At 39.4% G+C, this 21,885-nt stretch overlaps 1 protein-coding gene across 2 annotated transcripts in view; it reads left to right on the top strand.

Moving 5' to 3' along the window:
* BABAM2 (BRISC and BRCA1 A complex member 2) overlaps window positions 1–21,885 on the top strand; it is a 181,664-nt gene that overhangs the window by 38,378 nt on the left and 121,401 nt on the right. For both annotated transcript variants that reach the window (XM_076334393.1, XM_076334394.1), the window contains exon 6: window positions 16,760–16,954. In XM_076334393.1, coding sequence (XP_076190508.1) covers window positions 16,760–16,954 — 195 coding nt within the window. The remainder of the gene's footprint in view (window positions 1–16,759; window positions 16,955–21,885) is intronic.

The raw sequence follows: 21,885 nt of genomic DNA on the forward strand, positions 1-21,885 counted from the left end.
CCTTCAGTTTCCATGGCTGTGGGCAGACCTTTGAGTTAAGTTTTCATGTGAGCACAGTAACAGGTGTTCAGTTAAGCGGCTGTTAGCCAGACAGCTAAAACAAGATTCCAGAAGTACTGCATTTTAAAAAGTAGATGCTGTAGGTGAAGACTTCATATTATCTTTTTTTTTTCCCCAAAGAATGCCTAAATGGTTGGGGCTGTGTTTCAGCACTGGGGTGATATGTTGAGCACTCATTGCTATAAGCAAAGCTAAACAACTGCTTTGTTAAATTGGTATTACAATTGCAGAATCGAGTCGAAAATGCTCATTGAAACTCAGCTTTGCTTCTGTGTCTTGCACAAATATTAAAATCACTGTGGTTTGAAACTCAGGTTGAGTCTCAAGTTCAGTACTGCAAAATATATGCTTCATTACACACCTTACCAGAAGTAGTTACTCTGCTGGTCGCAGGGTCTGAATGTGTGTATTCTGACCTTCTAGAATGATGTAGAGATGGAGGAGCAATGCAACAGAGGGGCAACTGTTCCTTTTATTTTGGTTTGTCATACAGTTTTAATTACAGTCAGAGGGCTAAATTCTTTAGGTTGGTGATGCTGTCCATGCTCAAAGCATTATTAGAAATAAACATACTTATTTTTTGTTTTCATTAAAAGTGTCCTCACCTATCATATGCATTTGATGCTTGTGTGTGTAGTATGCATAAATAAAATCAGCTTCTCAGAATTTAAATAGAAAAGTTCTTCTCTGCTCTAGTGTTTATTTATTTTGGATGACAAGTATTAGAAATGTATTTTAAAAACAACCTATGATTCATTCTGTTCTGATTAAAAATTCAGCTGGCACAAAACAAGATTAGTGATTGTGTACGGATGAGATTAATTTGGAGCTCATTACAATGACGCCAGTTTGAGTAACAAGAATTGTTTGTTATGTTAGCCTAGTTGATTGTTAATGTGAGCCAGTTAATAACTGAGGTGCTTATGCAAAATGTTAACCTCACTTTTCCAATTATTTTGAAGTATATTCTGTTTGGCAAAGAGGAGACAATAGCAGTATATGCAAGCTAACTGTCAGTTTAAGGATTTAGGTTTTTTAGCATCCTACTTCAGGTCTCCAGCTAGTCTCCCCAGAATTATTCTGCCCACCCACTGCTATCAAAAAGGCTCCATTAGCCTTAGTGGGGATGGAGGCAAGAGGACATTAGCATTTCCTGAAACCCAGTAAGTGTTGAATGTGTCCTTGTGGGCTAGTATATATGGGAACACTTAGTGCTGCATTCGCATGGGAGGAGGGCATTGCCATCACAGAACTTCAGAGAATGGGCCACTGTGGTTCTCATGCCAGTACGTAGCGTTGGGAAGATTGTTTCCCCTTGTCTAATTGTTAATACTGAGTACAGATTTCAGTCATTGTGGAGCTGATTCAGCTAATTGTGCTACTCAAGTGTATTGGCTGTCATGCTCTATATCTTGTGTAGAGCAATGTTTATTGTAAGTTTTTGTATTTGTAATTATTAGACTCCATATTTATCATTTGGCTATATAATGACTGTCATGAAGGCTGTATTGTTTTCTGTGTCTGTGTTCAAAATCTTAATCATTATTATAATCATTATTACTGTCAACTTGCTGAGTTAGCTTTTAATGGGTAGTGGAGAGATCCTTTAAATATCTCCCTGTTCCATAATTGTTCTTCATTTACTATCAGGTGCATGAGACAGATGTTTAACAGCATCAATTGTTCCTATGCTCACAGTAGCTACAAAAAAGCCCAAACACCCCTTATATTAGCTAATGCCATTTGAACTATTTTGTTCTAAAAAGTCTGGCTCTTGTAGTGTTGGCAAAGATGGCAGGTGTTACGTTCCAGTATGAAAGCCCCTGCATAAAGGCAATGAGCACGATGGTTTTCAGAGTATGACTTTAAAGTCATGGCAGTGGGTTCTCTTTGGGAAATGTGTGGGTAAGTTTGAACTATTTTAGCATTACTATCTCTTCTACTTGCTCTATTTGGGATGGCAGCAGAAGATTTCATTCTTGGAACCCCTAACCTACTGCTCTTGTACTGAAAGCTTTATATTACTTTTGTTTCAGTTGAACTTGGGGAATTTAAGTGAAACAGAATGCAGGATTGGATCCTGCATTTTATTAGACTTTTTTTTCTTATTTTGAACTTACTTATATTCACATTTTTTGTATTCACTTTTTAGTCATGTCTTGACTTTATATGTCAAGATGTGTTTTGATTATTTACAATCCAGTGCTATTTACTGTTTAATTTTCTAAAACAAACGTGAATTCTGAACACTGTTTATTCCTGTCCTTCTATATTGATCCTACCCATTTGTATATATGGGGGATGTATGTATGTGTGCATATATATACACACATATATATCATAACCTATGTATAAGGTTAGGTTCTTTATATGCGTATGGTCACTGAGGCCTTGCTGAGGTTTGTCTGGTATGGATAGGCAGGGGTGACAAAGTCCCATTTTATACCACCAGAAGAGTAATTTAATTTAATTCAGGAGCGTTCCCAGCAGAAGGACCTTTTGGCTGGTATTGTTGGCATTTATGGTATACATTTTTGATGATGTTTTCAAACAATAGAGCTACGCCAGTACAATGTTCCTCTTTAGGCCAGACCTGAAAGAATCTAATTTTGAATGTATTTTGGTCTGGTTTTGGTGTCTGAGCTCCACTCAGTTCCCCCAGGGAATCCTCATTTGTTTCCTTGACCCAGCTAGCAAGGTGTGTCATAAACCAGGCACAGGTTTTCTGCCTTTTATTTTTGCTGTGCTTGTACTGGGTTTAAAATGAGAAATCCCCAAAAGGGGATTCTGGCTGGGAATCCTCTCCTGGGGTAGCCTAGCCAGCTTGACTGCAGCCCATGTGAGGCCAGCATTCAAGAGGTCCTTCTGAGAAGTCATACAGTGTCAAGAGCGAGTGTTAGCACTGTATTAGTCTCTGTAGCTGTGTGGTAAAGATGGAGGCTATACAAACAGTTCAGCAGAAAAAAATCAAGAGAGATGACAAAAACCAAGTTTTTCCTATCATCTTTCCATCTCCTCTTCCTTCAAGGCCTTTCTGCATTGGGAAATTATTCCTTTTTCTCCTTGTTGTAGTTTTCTGAATTTCTCTTCTAGCCTTTCCCTTCTATTTGTCCTCTTTGTCCAGAATTGTTAATAATTATGGGGCTGAGATGGAGTTAGCTACCTTGTATTACTTTGTCATTTTCTATTTATGTAAAATCATTGTATCTATTTACCTCACTTTCTTTTTCCAAAATTTCAGCATTTCTTAGCACAGTTTACAAAACTTGGCTTTCTATCTGAAAAGTGTAAGCAGAAGAGAATATGCTGAAGTCAGAAGTTCCGCTTTAGTTAATCACAACGTTTTGGCTGGGCTTTTTGCCTAGCGAATCCAGAAATTGAAAAAATGTCTACAGTTTGATACTATTTATTTAATTTTGAGGGAAGAAAATATCTGATAAGCCAGGTAGTTTTGCCTTTCTTGCCTAAATCTTGCTAGTGTAGATGCAAAGCTAATTCCATTAGTTCTGTGAAGGGCTTGGTGGGAAAACATTTCCTTTCATTTTTTTGGCACAAGCTTCTCTGATAATGCAATCTCTCCCTAGAATATGGAAAATCTAAACTATTAGCTCGTAAAATATAGTTTTACAGTCCAGGAAATGCTAGTTTTAGGAGAACATTAGGAATGTGCATGGATCATTCAACTGAAGGGTGGCAAAGTGGGAGGAAATGTTTTTCTGCCATACTAACTAATGCACATGTGATGAGAAACTTAATCATTGTGCACTAGCAGAATAGGGGAAAAACATTTAATGGCTTTCCATTTGTATTGTTGTATTAAAAAAAAAAAGATAATTTGTCACGTGAGTTTGACCATCTTTTTCATGGTCATACAGTTAGATGGGCCAGAAGGTTGGACCAGAATAACAGGATGCCTAAATCTTAATGTAAAGGCTGAAAAAGATGTTTAGGCTTATGTTTCTTTCAAGCTATGTCTGTTTAGCTTATACCTGAGCACAGAGCACTGGCCTCCTGAGTTTCTGGATCTTCTCTTGAATCCATGTTGAATTAATCTTGATTTCTTAATGAATTCACTCACTTCTTAGGTGGACAACAGTTGCTACTGAGCTTGAGAGAGACTGCTGTCTCTCCACTAGAACCAAACTGCATGTCTGAATGAGTATTCTTTCTTTTGCTCCTCTAGCGTAAAATCGAGTAGCATATCCTGAAGTTCTGGTAAGTGGAGACGAAGCACTTGTATAGCTAGGTATTAGTCTTAGCTGAGAGCTGCAGTATGAGCACTAGCAAAATCATCACTGGTCTCTTAATTACCAGAGTTCTTGCATGGCAGGAGGGATCGCGGGCTCACCTTTGCAGCCTCACTCTTCTCTGACCCTGTGGTCCCTGGAGACTGGAAAGGCTAGAGGTGGGACAAGCTTGCATCCAATCCTGGGTGTGAGAAGTAGCTGAGCAGGCTGTCAGTGAGCTGGTACACAAACCAAAGCTTGGGCTGTGCCTAAACCTGTACTCTATATATAGTCAGAGCTCTGGTAGGTAGCTTTGCCAATATACTTTCTTTTTATGCTGTTTAGCAAGGGACCCATGCATGACTGAAATCTGAATGCATTTCGAACTTAGTTGTTTTGTTTCTTAACCCCTTTTATTTAATTTTATGCTTTATTTAGTTTACCGGTCCAGTTAGATACTCTCCATTTCCATCTTCCTGGTGTTCCTTCTAATTCCCCAGGATGTTGCCTGAGTTTATCTGCAAACTCCTTAACTTTAATAGTGCCAGGCAATTGATCTCATTATGGCATTTACCCCAAATGTTTCAAGATTTCCTCTGGAAGTCCATTTCAACATCTGATGGCTCTTCAGTCCACTTACTCTGTAGGCTGTGAGAATATACCATCAGAGATACAGTCAGTCTGTATTAGTACCCTGTACTAATATATCTTGCCTTAATGATAAGTGAAGTCAACCAACATGAACAAGAGAAAAATCTTAAGTTGTGAACTGTGTGGTTTAGATAACAAACTGGGTGGGAAGTGGGGAAGGCCTTCGAATGTTCTTTAAGGAATAGTTGGAGTCACTGAATGTGCAATTATTCTTGTAAGCAATGACTCTGTTGGATCTGTGACTTGCTCTCTCCCAACATCAGTTGGCCATGTTGCTGGATATTTTCACAGTCCATGAAGACAAAACAAAAACTCTTCCCTTGCCTCATCTTTTCTATCAGGTTTCAGAGACTTTGACCACTTTCGGAGACTTTTCACCACTGCTCATTTAAGGAGCTATGCCTGGCAACTCTTCCACTACCTGTTTCAAAGACATCTAAATCTAGTGCTGTCCCCTCTATGACCAGGGTGTATTACTGTTATGCCTTTTCTGTAGGAACTCTTAAGGGGATTTCTAGACTTTGTGAGAAAGATAGTTTGAGAAAGCACTTGGAGGAAACAGTGGAACTTGCTCAAATTTTCCCAGTATATTACACTGCTATTAACACTGTGGATGCCTCTCTGTCAGCAGTGCTTTTTTGTGGCCAGTCAGGTTGATCTAGCAGTGCCCTAGACGCCTTCACTGTCTCTTCCTGGTATATTGCTACGCATCAATTTTTCCTCCAAGAAGTACAACTTTCTGTTATCACTAATGGTTGCCTGAGGAAGCAACAGGATTGAGTAAATGAAAGACTCTTCAGGTGGATGGTGTCATATTGGAGGGAAAATACATACTGTGGCATAACTTCAGACCACCAATTACCAGACGCTGATGGCTAAATATGTTCATGTATTTATATGGATATATAATATATCTGCTTTGCAGGAAATAAAGACCTTGCCTAGTGGTAAGGGTGGTATAATGAATTCCAGCATCTCATTGACTTTCAAGTCAATTAGCTTAAACCAAAAATATAAAGTTGGGATATCCCAAGCTGGACATATGAAAGCAGAATGTCTTTTATTTGGAAGTCTGGGAGTGAAATAATAATGTTGGTATTGATAATTCTTTATTATGAACCAGCAAACTCATAATGTAGTTATGACTATTTTTTGCTTCAGTTAATTAAAATATAATCATACTTTTACTTGAGCAATGTTTTATTAAAATTTGAAAAAAATTGTTATTAGAGAAACTGGCAGAAAATTAAAGGATTCTGGCCCTGATGTGTAATGGTACTGGCACAATACACTCTGTTTCCTCACAAGAACCCTAGAACAGTAAGAAATGGCTTGGCTCGAAGGCAACAGCTTGTTAGCTTTCTAGAAACACATTTACAAGGTTTTTCTTTTCTCTTTCTCTCTCTTTTTTTTTTTTTTTTTTTTAAAAAGAGGGAGAAAAGATCAAATCTAACACAGTGTTCCGGAATTGAGAATACATTTAAATTCAATGTGGTGTGCCCATTGAATTCAAGTTGTTGAGCCATGATAATTCATTTTTCTGTAGAGAAAGTCGGTCATTGCTTATGAATATGCAAGAACGACAGACTTTTAAATTAACTGATTACAGAAGGTCAGTTAGAAATAATCATTCTGTCCGATAATGCAGTTTCAGATTTGATTAAATTCTAGGCTGTGAATTCCGTTGTAATTTATAGTTGTACTTTTCTCCAATGGGATTGATTCATTTCAGTTTGGGACCCTGCAGGTTCTTTCCTTCACAAGATATTGTTGGGGTAAAGAAACGTCTTTGCACCCAGGGTAATTTTCAAAGGATCTATTAATTTTCCTAAATGGAGGAGGGCTCAAGCTATATTTTTTTTAATTTTACTGACTTAACTTTCAGCTGTATTTGTTTCAAAACCTATCTTTGTTTTACTCATTCTTTACATGCTTTTATGTCTGTTTCCTTGCTGTCTTCCATCTCAGATCATCAAGCATATACCTGTCTTGCCAGAGACGTAGCTTTTACTTGCATAAAGGAACCAAATTAGTGTTCTTTTCTTATACTGCTTTTTTGAGAAGAGATAACTAGTTTGCATTAATTTGTCCAGTATAGTAGAGAAATAATTTTGATATCCAATGTCTTATGATTTACACAACAGTATTTTGTAAATGTTTTCTTTAGGGACCATATTTTCAAGGCCCTATAAGCTCTCTTGTAGTACAGATGTGAAAATAAAGATGCAAATACTGCTTGGCCAGTGAGATCCACCATGTGATATATTGATCTTAATTCATGGGATTCTGAAAGGGGAAAAAATGGTTAGAAGAAAACAGTTCTGCATGTGCCACCCAAGAATAAATGCTCAAGGAATGTTAGTGGATGCTGTCCAAAATATTAGCTGTGAAGGTTCTGCCTCTCTGCTGTAGCTAAAATTACTTGTTTCGACAGGAAAGGAAAAACCCCAAGAACTGATAAGAGTGAAAGACTTGCTATTTAAAAAGGGACTCCTGAGGTAAAGCATTAACATTGAGCTAGTGGACTGTTCTCTGGTCTGCTGAGGGTCTGAGGAGTTGGGGCCTGTTCATGCTACCATCAGTGCATGATGAGTAAGTCTTTAGCTAAAAGATGTGTGTGCGTATGTCTTGTTTTGAAATTAAATTTGTATTCATGCTTTGTTCCTTTTACTTGCCATGTCTGGTTAAATATGTATGCCTCTGGTAACAGACTCCCAAGGAGAAAAAAAATGCTGTGTACTCATATGGATTAACTAACGATTAGTGCATTGCATTCCCTATCCCAGGATTTATATGTGCTGAGGGAATTAAGAAATTCCTTCTCAGAACAGGTAAAGGTACCATCTGCTTTGAGAGAGGAGTGCTGGGAGGTCTGGAAAGGAACAAAACTTGCTCTAATCCCTTAGCAAAGTAGGACAAGAAATACTTATGCATGCCAAGTCTTTAGGAGATTAATTAGATAGTATTGTACTCTCTCTCTTTTGATAGTAGGCAGTTGCAGCTTTTAAGGGTCTGATTATCTTGTAAGAGAGCTCTGTGGGAGAAACAGGCAGACTTTTTGAGGAAGAGTGCACAACTTAAAAATGCTCTACTGGGCTCAGCTTCACGGTTTCTGCATCTCCAGAGCACCCTTAATGTACAAAGATCAGCTGTCTCTTAACTGCTCCTACAGCAGGGCATAGGAGTAATTTGTAGTAACCTTTGGAAGTCGAGTTTGCTCCTTTTTCAGATGAATGGTACTTGAGAGGCAGTGGTGCATTTATTCTAGGTGAATGCAGAAGAGTGTTCTCCGTGTGTCAGATTTGCTGGGGTTTATTTTAGAGTCGCCTTGGGTATGGGATTGTTAATCAAGAATCACACTGTGTGGCTAGTGGAAGAAAAGATGGAAAATAATTTTATAGAAACTGTAAGGTGCTTTTCTGAAAGCAGAATTCATTTCTTAGTATGTTGTTTTCCTGCTCTGTATTTTCATGCTAATTCAAGGCCTTCAGGTATTTGAGATTTCAGCTAAGCATTTATAAGTTGTTGTAATTTCTGCATCGAGTTTTCACAACCTCTCACTAAGAATAAAAAAATAAAATAAATACTGACTGTCCCAAGCTTTGCTTTATGCAAACTTTTTATCTGTTATACACAATAGCTAGTGGAGCACACAAGGTCTGTAAGTTCTTCGGTTGTATTTGCCATGACAAAAGTGCTCCTGAGTTGAACTGTTTTTATGAAATGTGAAGTTTTGATGTTTGCTTGTGCCCAAAAATGATCATTTCAAGCAGATCACTCCAGAAAGTTGTTCCAGTGGTGCTTTGGGGGAGGGGGATATGAAGAACCTGTGAAAATAAGATGACAAGTAGATGGCACGTAGGTTTACAGTGATTGATTTGAAACTGCAGCCTGTAGGATGTTTAAGTGCTGGCTGCTAAGAAACTGAAGCCTTTGAAGTTGTTATAACGCTCCAGCCCTGCAAATACTGTGAAAAATATCTGTTGATAGAAAGATGTGAGCATATGGCAGATAATTATCCTGTGCCTTTTTCTGTGAGCAATTTCCCTGTGGTGGCCCATGAAGACTATAGCAAAGCAGGGACTGAAATCAGATATCCCAGTTTCTAGACAAATGTTGTAACCACTGGACCCGTATCTCCAATATCTTATTTATATGGAGCATAAGTGCTGATATCATAGTGTGATCTTTCTCATTTCAGATAAAAACTTACATTCGTACAGATTTTAAGCCACTGTAGGATGCAAGTTTTGTGCATGTGGTGTGCAGAGATATAAACAAAATGCAAATCTGTACTTATATTATTCTTTATGATAATTCTGGATGAAAGATGCTATAGAAATACGTTACTGCTGTTATGGGCTTGGGAGGTTTTGTTTACTGACATTTTCTCGTGAAAGTTAATTTCTTGCTTAGAAATATAAAAGTACACTAACTTAAAATAAGATCTTGCTGTTGTTTCCTGTAGTATAGCCAGGAAAAACAGTTACAATCTGTCTTCTTTAAAAATCACATTCCTGGAAGATATTCTGGCAACCTGGATATTTAAACACATTTCAAAGAAAAACAACTTCAGATCAATTAGACATTGTTATCATATTTTCTTTCTGATAGTGTAGAATTATAGTTTGCTGCAGACATTGCCTGGAGTTATGAAATAAGCAATAACCTGTGAAGGAGGCTATGAATTAGCTGCTTACGGAACACGAGGTGCATTATGTTCTGAAAAAAGGGGGAATAGGTAATCACGGACACTGAGTAATTTGCATAGGTTCTTGATAAGCTTTTTGGAAGGATAAAAGAAAGACTGCAAAGCACAAAGTGTTCCAGAACAAAACTTAAATGTGGTTTCTTTGCCAAAAGTTGAATAGTATGGCTACTTTGGAAAGCTAAATTCTGCATGTCTTTGCTAGTAGGGCTGAGAAGCTACTTTGTGGGGTTTTTTTGCTTGCCTCACCTCTAAGAAGATCTCATTAAAACTGAACTGTCTGGCTGCAAATTTTCTTTGTCTTTTTTTTAAATCCAATTGGTGTCATTGCTATTCATTTAAATGAGTTACTGTTGAAATGGCTTAAATTGCGCTCTCTGTGGGTGGCCTTACAATGTCTTTACTCTGCCTCTTTATACACACTTTAAATGAATTCATTTTCTCAACACTTTGGTCATGTCTGATGGTCCAAAAACCTTTCCCTATCAAACTGCGCTCTTACTGTGCAGCCGATTCCTGTCAGGAGGCAGGATCAAGAGCCAGGGAATTCGAAGATTGACTTTGCACCCCAACAAAATCTGTGGGGTTATACTTCTTAGTGAAAATTAGGCTCTTTGATGAGCTTGTTTAAATTAATATCTGACAGATCTTCAGAACAGATCTCCCGAATCACTTCGGATTTCTCCAATGTAGACACAGTTTAATGGATACCTATGGTCTACTAGTCTCTGTGTAATAACTGAATATTATTTTATTATTTATATTGCCACACAGCGTCAGGTGGAGGGCAAAGTTAGTGGATGTACATGCTATTGCTTAATTACTCTAAGGTCTAGATAACTATTTTCTCAAAGACCTTTTCCTGAAACTTAGTCTAATAATGAAAAAAGTTAGCAATTGCCAGGGAAGCTTCTGCCACAAAAGAATATTCAACTTCGTTGTGTTGAATTGCTTACTCACAGATAGGTAAATAGTTATTGGCAATCTTGTGTATGACAGTAGCTACAACTGTGTGGGCACCGATGCTTCTGGAGTCTGGTCTTTATCATATGGAAGTTCTTGTTCCATTACTTTTCCTGTAGACCGTTTCGAATTCATTCCTGTAGACCATTTCAAATTAATTCCCTAATTGGAAAAATGGGGATTAGCCAGTCGTCACAGATGACATTACCAGGCTTTTGTGTCCACAAGAAAATACGCAGTCATCTTCTGATGCTACTAAACCTGCTACTAAAATAAACTGCTTAAGATGAGGTAACAATTTACCGTTTCAGAAAATGAAAGTTACAGAAGTTGCAGTATGGCCAAGCCAAAAGCCAATTAAAAGGTTGAAATTAAGATCTGAAATGTGGAGTTGCTCCTAGTTTTAGTGGAGATTATGGAGAGACATGCGAGCAGTGTCTAGACAGGAGAGAATTGTTAAATTGAGCCTCCATCCGTGTGCTCAGAAATGACAGGTAAGTTCTTCCATGATACGCTGAAAAAATGGTAACATTAAAAATGGTTGTAACCAATCCGAGATGTGCATGTAAGCCTTCATATGAGATGAACGTGAATGCAGAACTAGTTGCAGATGCACAGTTTGAGTTGATTCATACTTGTATATTGTTGTACAGTGGGCCACTTTCAGTCTAGCTGGCTATCTTTTGAGTAACTTAGAGAGTTTGCACTGCAGAGTTCACTTAAAGATATCTGTTGGCAAACGAGACAAGGAATTGAATCCAAGTCTGGATTTCTTTATTTTAAATGAATTACTGATTGTTCTGTAAAATTTTATTAACTCTCTGGAAAATCTGCAGAAATCTCATTTCAAATTAGAAAAGATTTATTGAGTGAAATATGTAACTTAGTCTGTCAGTACCCCAGTCAGTGCGCTCATTTCTTTTATATAAATTTCATACTAATTGCAATTTTATAGCAATTTCAGATTTAAAAAAACTCTTTTCAGCATGCATGTGATTTTGGTAAAATGATGTGAATGTATAAATTTTGTCAGGTCTGTGTGAGCAGAGCAGAAGGAGACTTTGATAGAAGCCACAGAAAGCAACCAATCTTTTGCTATATATGTATTTGCTGGTTATTTCTTTAACTGGGTTTTTCATACCTGCCAGGCTTCAACAGTCTGGCTGTAGGAAATGAGGTTATATGTGTTTTCATATTTCCAGGGTTTTTCTGAAGCCGTAACAACTAAATCTCATAATTTTGAAGTTGCGTTCAGAGCATAGCAAGATCTGAGTTTTGTGGCAAAACTTGGAGCCATGGAACACAGAAACGCTGGAAGCTCACTCTGTTCTTCTAATGTTTTAAATATTTAAAAATACTATTTCTTAAAAAGCTGTATTGGCTAGGGTTGGAATACAGCCTTCAGGCAATCAGAAAATGAAGCGCACAGGTTGCTACTCCTTCTTTTTTGCTCCAAAGCCTTTAGTTAAAGATTTTGCTTAATCAAACAACTTCCAAAGTCTAATAGTGTATACAATACTGCATTGCTAAATAAAATTTTATTTAGAAGATCCTTTATTTCTAAAGGAGGAGGTCAATTTACTGTTGCAGGGACACTACTCTCATTGGCTAAAGTGACAAATCCTTGCATGTTCTCAGAAGAATCATTATAATGCTGAAATTGTAGCAGTTAAGACATTCTACAAGGAATCAACTTGATAAACATCAAATTCTGCTTTAGTTAGGTTTCAACGATGTATGTTACAGGTAGTTGCTTACTTTGTCTTTTGATTTCAAAAATAGAGGGAAGATTAAAGAAGGTACCGTTTGAAACAGAGAACAATGTAGCACTTATTTTGACGTACTGTTGAAATTGGATCACAAAATGGTTTAACAGTATTTTCAGATGAATGAACCTAGTGCTTAGGGCAAATAAGCAACACTTAAAGATATGTAAAAAAAAAAATTCATCCATAGATATGTCATTGTATTCAGAAGTGTTTGTGTTAAAATTTATCAATTTAGACCTTCTGAAAAGAACAGCACTTCTGCAAAGTTAACAAAATGGCTAGAAATGTGATGGCCAATTGCCAAATAACAAGCACTACAATAATATAATTCTAAAGTTAAAAATTAATGTTTATTTAAATCAGAACTTGTGTTACAGAAAATTTATGTAACTATTGTATATTTACTCTTTAATCAGTGAGAATCCGTTGTAATTGATGTATGTATTGGGTGGGTAGTTGAATTTTTCTCCAGGTGATTTGTTTTTACAGCCAGTTCATACTTTGTTTGAATCTTTAGTTACTGAATGAAAGGTATTTAGTAAGGGTCCTACAGTTAAATAATTCATTTTGATTCCTGTAGCTTTGTTCTTGTGTTCTTGAATTCTTTGAAGAGAGCAATACTCGAGCTCCATGCTGGACAAACGACAATGGATTTCCTCTTGCTCTTTTTTTGCTCTGTAGTGTAACGTTATTTAAAAAACAAAAGGTTTGGTTGCATTTAAGTCAGTTATTAAAATATTGTTGGTCATTTCCTTTGACAGAACATTTCTATTGTGTTATACGAATGTCATTAGGAGGAAAGGTTATTCCCACTAGTCTGGCTGATATCAATACATACTGGCATATTACATCCTCTGGCTTTCTGGAAATGCTTTATTTGAGCAGCAGCTTGGGAACAGGAAATTTAAGGTTATACACAGTCTGGTTTCAGACTGCATGATAGAACATGTGTTTCCTAGAAGACGCTGTCTACCTGACAAATTTTCTCTAGTATTTTGTAGAATTGGAAAAGCTTAAATGGGTTCAAGTTGGGAATAAATTTTTACCAGCTGTAGATGGCAGACAAGGTAGAACAAGGATTTCAGTCACTCTGTAGTATGTATTTGAGGAACTTACGTGAACCGCATTAGTATCTCACCTGTTCACAAATTAGTCTGGAATGTAGTTTAGCTTTTAAGATATGGCAGTGATGATAATCCCATTTTATAGGTGTTCTTACTGTCTAGGAGGAAAAAAAGCAGAGTACTTTTACTTCAAGCCATGGTCAAATGTGAAGTCTGTGATACTGTGGTAGCTTCTAAAGGCAGAGGTTCAAGGATAGCATCTTAGCCATGCTGAGCAGCCCTTTCTACCAGAATTATAGTCAGCAGGAGAATAGGAGTACAGTTTAATCCTGTAACTGTTCATTGAACTGTTCAATGAACTATAAAACAAAGCAAATCATAATCAGCAGTTATGTCCTGTTATGTTTCTTAAGCTGAGCCTGTCAGTCTTGGGTGAATCTGTAAATTATGTAAACATCAGGTCTTTTTCAAATCTGTACTCTAGAGGTAAATCTGTACTCCAGAGGTAAGTGTTCCCTTAAGTGCTCCATCCACACTCTAAGATTATAAGTTTTTCTTTTTTTATCAAAGCAAGAACAACGTCTTATGTTTCTGAAGAATGAGAGCACCACCTTCCAAAACTCTGTTTCCCCCAATCGTTTTTGTGTGACAGGAATGTGTTTTTCATCCTAATCACAGGAATGAGTGATGCGTAGACAGTTAATGCAGCAGTGCCAGCCATAGTCATTCAAAAATCATGAATCGTTGCTGAAAGTCATGACAGTGGCCTAAAAACCATGTTTGAGATAGAAAAAGGATTGTATGTCTAAATTGTATTTCTTTTATTTTTGTCTCTCTCCTTCTGTATGTAGGTAGTGCATACACAGATTTCTTTGCCTCTCTGGTAGCTATTAACTTAAATAAGAAGGGGTGGAGGAGATGGGTAGAATGTAGTTGAAATTCTTTTAAAATTTATCCCCTCCAGCACTGAGGACTTTGGAAAAAACAACATGTGGTAAGACTTGAGATAAAATTGCCTTAGTAAACATTATTGATTTTTTTTCCCTCCAAAACAAGCAAGATTTTCAAGGAAGCAATGCATATTTCATGTTGCTTTCACTGACAAATTAGACTTGTATGTTTTAAGCGATGGTGCTGAAAGTGAGAAATTCATTTTGATAACATCTTAACATGTATGACTTCAAGAGGGAAACAAATATAAAGTTGTGGAAAGAGAAATGCTTTAAGTATTAAGCCATCATACACATATAAAGTCTGTATAAAACCATTCTGAAGGCATATATCATGAACTACAATCATCAGAGAGAATAAAAATTATAAGTCTTTTTAATGGAAATAGCCACACAGCTAGAGATTAGGCTACAAGCAGCTTTCTTTGTAGAGCTGAATGTATGGTGCCTGGTGAATAACGGATTAAGCTTTCTATCTACCTTTCCAGAGTATCAGAAGATAAAAATTGTACACAACTATTAGTTTGTTTTCGGGTCAGAACTATGGAGTCTCATCTTGATAAGATCCTCTGTTTCAGATTGAGCTTTTTGTAAACCGCTTCATAGAATCAAAAAATAGCTGAGGTTGGAAAGAGCCTTTAGAGATCATCTAATCCAGCCCCCTGCCTGGGCAGGGTCAGATAGAGCAGGCTGTCCAGGACCTTGTCCAGTCGGGTTTTGAGTATCTCCAAGGGCAGAGACTTGACAACCTCTCTGTGCAATCTGTTCACTTGCATTTATTCGTTTTGGTGTTACACAAAATACAAATAGCTTGTATATTTTAGGGGACATGTTTTTTATCCGGCTTCATTCATTTACTTAACCTAGGTTAAGAAACATCATTTTTTGTTTGAATACAAGGCAGTCTTAAAATAGCTACTTCAAAGTACAGGAATATTTTCTGTCCTTTCATTGTAGAAAATGCTGCATACCAAAGCAGGTTTTCCACTGAAGAGGTAAAAAAGGGCTAATGCTTTTTTTTGTCCTTGCCGAAGAATGTAAATTATACATACAATTTGTTTATGAAATGTCTGCAACTTCCAGGACAAAAGTAACCATGCCATCTGTAACTACTTTGAGTTCAGGTACTGATAAGTAATTTTATTTGAAGCTACTATATTATATCTTCACTTAGTTGTAAAATGCAGACATATTTGCCAGTTCTAAGGATCTTAATGTTAACTGTACAATCCATGCAATTTAAAATCCTGTTGCAGCTAGTTTGTTGTCATATGTCTATGTGATGTACAGAAATAGAGATTAATTTTGCTTATACTCAAAGCTGACCAAAAGCCGCGTGACTATGTTAACATGCCCTGAGCTTGTATCAAGACGACCTGTTGAGGACCTAAGTACAAAGCATATGAGGACCTAAGTACTTTTGCATCAGAACTGTCTCGTGTCTTAACAGCATGGAGTACAGGGTGAGTCCTCATCTGCCCCTAACATAGGTCCATTCTAGGACAACCAGATGTAGGCATGCAACATTGGTCATGTTAGGTATGGTTTGTAACACAGAAAAGCTTTCTGAATAAAACTTACTGTGCATGGAAGAGTGGTCTAAGCCAATGTTAGAGTAGTTAAACTGAGAGATAACATTGCTACTGTGCTACTGACACAGTTACCTTCATTGTATTAACATTTTTATTTCTGTTAATTGTTTCTTGATATACGGTCAACTTGTAATAAAAGCTTCTGCCAGGCACATTGAAGAGACTTGTGTATGGATGGCATTTGTGTTAAGGGGATGAGTCAAGGTAACTCTAGTGAAGAGACAGTCAAGGTGAAGTAAAGCACAAGGTTGAGACAACGGAAGAGAATCCGTTTGCTCCGTCACTGTCAATACTATATCCACTATTTGAATAATGGAGCAGAGTAGTTTCCCTAGTTGGTGTTAATTTGGCGTATTCGCTTGGCTGACTGCTGTTTGAGTCAGATACTCTGCAGGGTTCTACTTACCTGATCCTTGTATGTTTTGTTTCAGTTTTAACTTTCTGAATTCAAACTTTTCAAGTTCTCAGATGCAACAGTATAATTTTAGGGAAGAATAGAATGATATTTTGGGCCTATCTATGCCTGGTAGTAGCCCTGTTATCAGTTTTCTGGTAGGTCCCTATATGGACTCTTATTTGACATTAAGGCTTGCTTTTGCTGTTTGACCTGGTTTTCTTCCAAAGCATGATACAACCTTTGCGTTTAATATTATGGTTTAGCTTTGTCACAAAGATTGCACATGCATATGTGCCTCTGGTATCAGTAGGGAAGGGAGAGTGCTTGTCTTTCTATCGCTGTAAACAATTTTGGTCTCTGTTCTTTTCTAATTCAACAGAATTTAGCTTCTTGGAATCCTTCAAACCCTGAATGCCTCCTGCTTGTTGTGAAAGAGCTTGTGCAGCAGTATCACCAATTTCAGTGCAGCCGATTACGTGAGAGCTCTCGTCTCATGTTTGAATATCAGACTTTACTTGAAGAGCCCCAGTATGGAGAAAACATGGAAATCTATGCTGGCAAAAAAAACAACTGGGTAAGCTGTTAAGAATATTTCTGCTAAAATGCTTTTAGTGATCCTTTCATTTTAATAAATACAGCTCTTGCCTTGGAAGACTTGAGTTGTTTCTGTGGATCTCCATGTTTTATGTTTCCAATGGAGAAAACTTCAGCTCGCTTTCTATACTCCCTGTTTTGTACATTGCTGTCATTCCACTGGAATGACAGCACAAGGTGCTGTCAACCACCTTGGTTGAACCAGATTTCCAGGTGAGTAACTGTTTTTCAACCTGATGTTAGTTCATCTGATTTTTAGATGAAAACTTTGAAAACTGTTGAAAAGCCTGTGCGGTATTTACAGGGCACAGTACAAAATCTACACCAATGCACGCAGCATGGGCGGCAAACAGGAGGAGCTGGAAGCCATTGTGCAGTGCGATAGCTATGACTTAGTCGCCATCACAGAAACATGGTGGGGTGACTCTCACGATTGGAGTGCTGCAATGGATGGCTATAAACTCTTCAGAAGGGACAGGCGAGGAAGGAGAGGCGGTGGGGTGGCCCTGTATGTTAGGGAGTGTTTCGATTGTCTAGAGCTCAATGATTGTGATGATGATACGGTCGAGTGTTTATGGGTAAGGATGAGGGGGAAGGCCAATGAGGCAGATATCCTGCTGGGAGTCTGTTATAGACCACCCAACCAGGATGAAGGGGCGGATGAAGCATTCTACAAGCGGCTGGCAGAAGTCTCTCAATCGCTAGCCCTTGTTCTCGTGGGGGACTTCAACTTCCCGGACGTCTGCTGGAAATACAACATGGCAGAGAGGAAGCAGTCTAGGAGGTTCCTGGAGTGTGTGGAAGACAACTTCCTGACACAGCTGGTAAATGAGCCTACCAGGGGAGGTGCCTCGCTCAACCTGCTGTTTACAAACAGAGAAGGACTGGTTGGAGATGTGGTGGTCGGAGGCCGTCTTGGGCTTAGCGACCATGAAATGGTAGAATTCTCAATTCTTGGTGAAGTAAGGAGGGGGGCCAGCAAAACCACAACCATGGACTTCCGGAGGGTGGACTTTGGCCTGTTCAGGACGCTGGCTGAGAGAGTCCCTTGGGAGACAGCCCTGTAGGGCAAAGGGGTCCAGGAAGGCTGGATGATCTTCAAGAAGGAAGTCTTAAAGGCACAGGAGCAGGCTGTCCCTGTACGCTGTAAGAAGAATGGGTGGGGAAGACGACCGGCCTGGCTGAACGGGGAGCTTTTGCTGGGACTCAGGAAAAAAAGGAGAGTTTACCGCTTGTGGAAGAAGGGGCAGGCGACTCAAGAAGAGTACAGGGATCTCGTTAGGTCGTGCAGAGAAGAAATGAGAAAGGCAAATGCCCAGCTAGAACGCAATCTGGCCGCTGTCGTTAAAGACAACAAAAAAAGTTTTTACAGATATATTAATGGCAAGAAGAGAGCCAAGGAGAATCTCCATCCTTTATTGGATGCGGGGGGGGAACATTGTCACCGAGGATGAGGAAAAGGCTGAGGTACTCAATGCCTTCTTTGCCTCAGTCTTTAACAGGCAGACCAGTTATCCTCAGGGTACTCGGCCCCCCGAGCTGGAAGACAGGGACGGCGAGCAGGATGAACCCCCCATAATCCAAGAGGAAGCAGTCAACGACCTGCTACGCCACCTGGATGCTCACAAGTCTATGGGGCCAGATGGGATCCACCCGAGAGTGCTGAGGGAGCTGGCAGAGGTGCTCGCCAAGCCACTCTCCATCATTTATCAGCAGTCCTGGTTAACGGGGGAGGTCCCGGACGACTGGAGGCTTGCCAATGTGACGCCCATCTACAAGAAGGGCCGGAAGGAGGATCCGGGGAACTACAGGCCTGTCAGCCTGACCTCGGTGCCGGGGAAGATTATGGAGCGGTTCATCTTGAGGGCGCTCACAAGGCATGAGCGGGACAACCAGGGGATCAGGCCCAGTCAGCACGGGTTCATGAGAGGCAGGTCCTGCTTGACCAACCTGATCTCCTTCTATGACCAGGTGACCCACCTAGTGGATGAGGGAAAGGCTGTGGATGTGGTCTACCTGGACTTCAGTAAGGCCTTTGACACTGTCTCCCACAGCATTCTCCTAGAGAAGCTGGCGGCTCACAGCTTAGACAGGTGTACTCTGCGCTGGGTAAAAAACTGGCTGGACGGCCGGGCCCAGAGAGTTGTGGTGAATGGAGCTAAATCCAGTTGGCGGCCGGTCACGAGCGGTGTTCCCCAGGGCTCAGTTTTGGGGCTGGTCTTGTTTAATATCTTTATCGATGATCTGGATGAGGGGATTGAGTGCACCCTCAGTAAGTTTGCAGACGACACCAAGTTGGGTGGGAGTGTTGATCTGCTCGAGGGTAGGAAGGCTCTGCAGAGGGACCTGGACAGGCTCGATCGATGGGCTGAGGCCAACTGTATGAGGTTCAACAAGGACAAGTGCCGGGTCCTGCACTTCAGTCACAACAACCCCATGCAGCGCTACAGGCTTGGGGAAGAGTGGCTGGAAAGCTGCCCAGCAGAGAAGGACCTGGGGGTGCTGGTTGACAGCCGGCTGAACATGAGCCGGCAGTGTGCCCAGGCAGCCAAGAAGGCCAATGGCATCCTGGCCTGTATCAGAAATAGTGTGGCCAGCAGGAGTAGGGAAGTGATCGTGCCCCTGTACTCGGCACTGGTGAGGCCGCACCTCGAATACTGTGTTCAGTTTTGGGCCCCTCACTACAAGAAGGACGTTGAGGTGTTAGAGCGTGTCCAGAGAAGGGCAACGAGGCTGGTGAAGGGTCTGGAGAACAAGTCTTATGAGGAGCGGCTGAGGGAACTGGGGTTGTTTAGCCTGGAGAAAAGGAGGCTGAGGGGAGACCTCATCGCTCTCTACAACTACCTGAAAGGAGGTTGTAGCGAGGTGGGTGTTGGTCTCTTCTCCCAAGTAACAAGCGATAGGACGAGAGGAAATGGCCTCAAGTTGCGGCAGGGGAGGTTTAGATTGGATGTGAGGAAAAATTTCTTTACTGAAAGAGTGGTGAAACATTGGAACAGGCTGCCCCGGGAAGTGGTTGAGTCCCCATCCCTGGAGGTATTTAAAAGACGTGTAGATGAGGCGCTTAGGGACATGGTTTAGTGGGCATGGTGGTGTTGGGTTGACGGTTGGACTCGATCTTAGAGGTCTCTTCCAACCTTAATGATTCTATAATTCTATGATTCTACAATGTTACTGTGGAAGTTTGAGTTAGCTCTGAAGATTTGAGAGGCAGAATTAACAATGTTGGTATGACACCCTGCCCAGGCAAATCAGCCTGCTTAGGGGTAGGATGTATTAGGGTGTGGTTCCACATTACAATTAAGTTTATTTAATTGGTAGCTGCAGCTGCCTGTATCTCTCTGGCACTTGTGTAAGCTGAGATGAATTGTTTCAGGAATCTAAACTAGAGAGGAAAAAAAAACTCGACTAATTTTCTGTAGAAGGACAGGAGGAGGTGAGATGGGCTAGAGCAGTGACTTTGTAGGGCCATGTCTTTGTATGACAGTCAGACATTAAGCTGGCTTATCTGTTTCCTGAAGTTGTATCCTTTGCCTGGGAAATGTGCCATGCTGTGTAGAAACACTCTGTGTATGCTGTCTCAGCCTTCTAAAATGAGACTGTTGGCAATGTAGACATTTTGGTTAGTGTGTGATTTGATTTTTTTTTTTTAACTGATCTCTGCCAGAGAGTAAGTTTTGCAAAAATCAGTTTTTTCTGCTGGTAATATATTTATCAAGGGAAATTTGGAGTAAGATACATCAGGAAATATCTAATTGTGTTTATGCTGAACGTGTCCCTCTGTTGCTTTCCACAGTAGCATACTCTTAAGATATACTGGCCTTCAGAGGCAGTATCTTCTGAAATAGATGCAGTCTGAAAGTTGATGAAAATTCAGTATTCCTGTTATCAGGGCCTAGAATTCAGCTTTATGTCACTTTAATCATCCTTAAGCTACAGGTAACACAAGGTTGTTTACTTTACAACTCACAGTACTTATATTCACCTGTTTTTCTTTTCTTAGACAAGTCATCTAGGCTTTTCTATTTTAAGCCAAGTAGAATTTTCTTTATCAGAGAATTTCAGATCTCTTTTTTTGTGTGTTTATAGATCAGAATATTTCATTGAAATTAATTTGTTCTTAAATGTTATTCTTTATAGCTCGCATCACAAACAACTTGTCACATCTGTAAATATCATCAGACTGGTTTATTGAAATGCAGAAGGCTTCCTGAACTGTACTGAGATTTTATCATAATTTTTGGCAGCTGCCAAAATTCCTCTCAAGAATGTAGAAAACTAGGGGTTTTTTTCCTTTTTTATAGGAAAGCCATATCTACTCAAGCCTTTTGAATCTTTCCTCGGTCTTTGGTGACTGAATAAAGAAATTTTTTTTTTTTTTTTCATTTGAAATGCTGTCTTAGTTAAAAAATATTCCAATAAAATAAATACCTTTTGAGGCAAATCCTTTTAATCATTGCAGAGGTATTTGAGGTTTCTGTAGCGTGTGCTTTGTTTACAAAGTTTACATTCTCTATCAAGAAAACTCTGGGAGTCTTGTTTGGAGATTCTGTGAAACTGTAATCTACATGACAGAGGCTTGTTTGAGTGTCCTAAAACTCAAAACTATGAAACTAACTTGTTCTCCTTCCTGTCCCTTACAACTGTCTTGTTAGTCTTGATGATCGGCGCAATAGGAGTGTGTACGTGAAAAGCAAGAGGTAAACTGCATGTTATCTCCTCTGCCTAGAAGTCATTGAAATTCATGTTGTTGCTGTCTCTCAGGAACCAGCAGTAGCTCAGCAGACTTCTGAAATAATCATCTATGAATGAACCTTGCACAGTGTTATGACAGCAATCATCTTAAGGGCATGAGTTGAAAAAGTTTGAGGAGGAGGCCTGAATTCAGTGCTGTGTTCCAAAATGGAACAG

This window comes from Aptenodytes patagonicus, chromosome 3, assembly GCF_965638725.1.
Source record: "Aptenodytes patagonicus chromosome 3, bAptPat1.pri.cur, whole genome shotgun sequence".
NCBI classification, from domain to species: domain Eukaryota; kingdom Metazoa; phylum Chordata; class Aves; order Sphenisciformes; family Spheniscidae; genus Aptenodytes; species Aptenodytes patagonicus.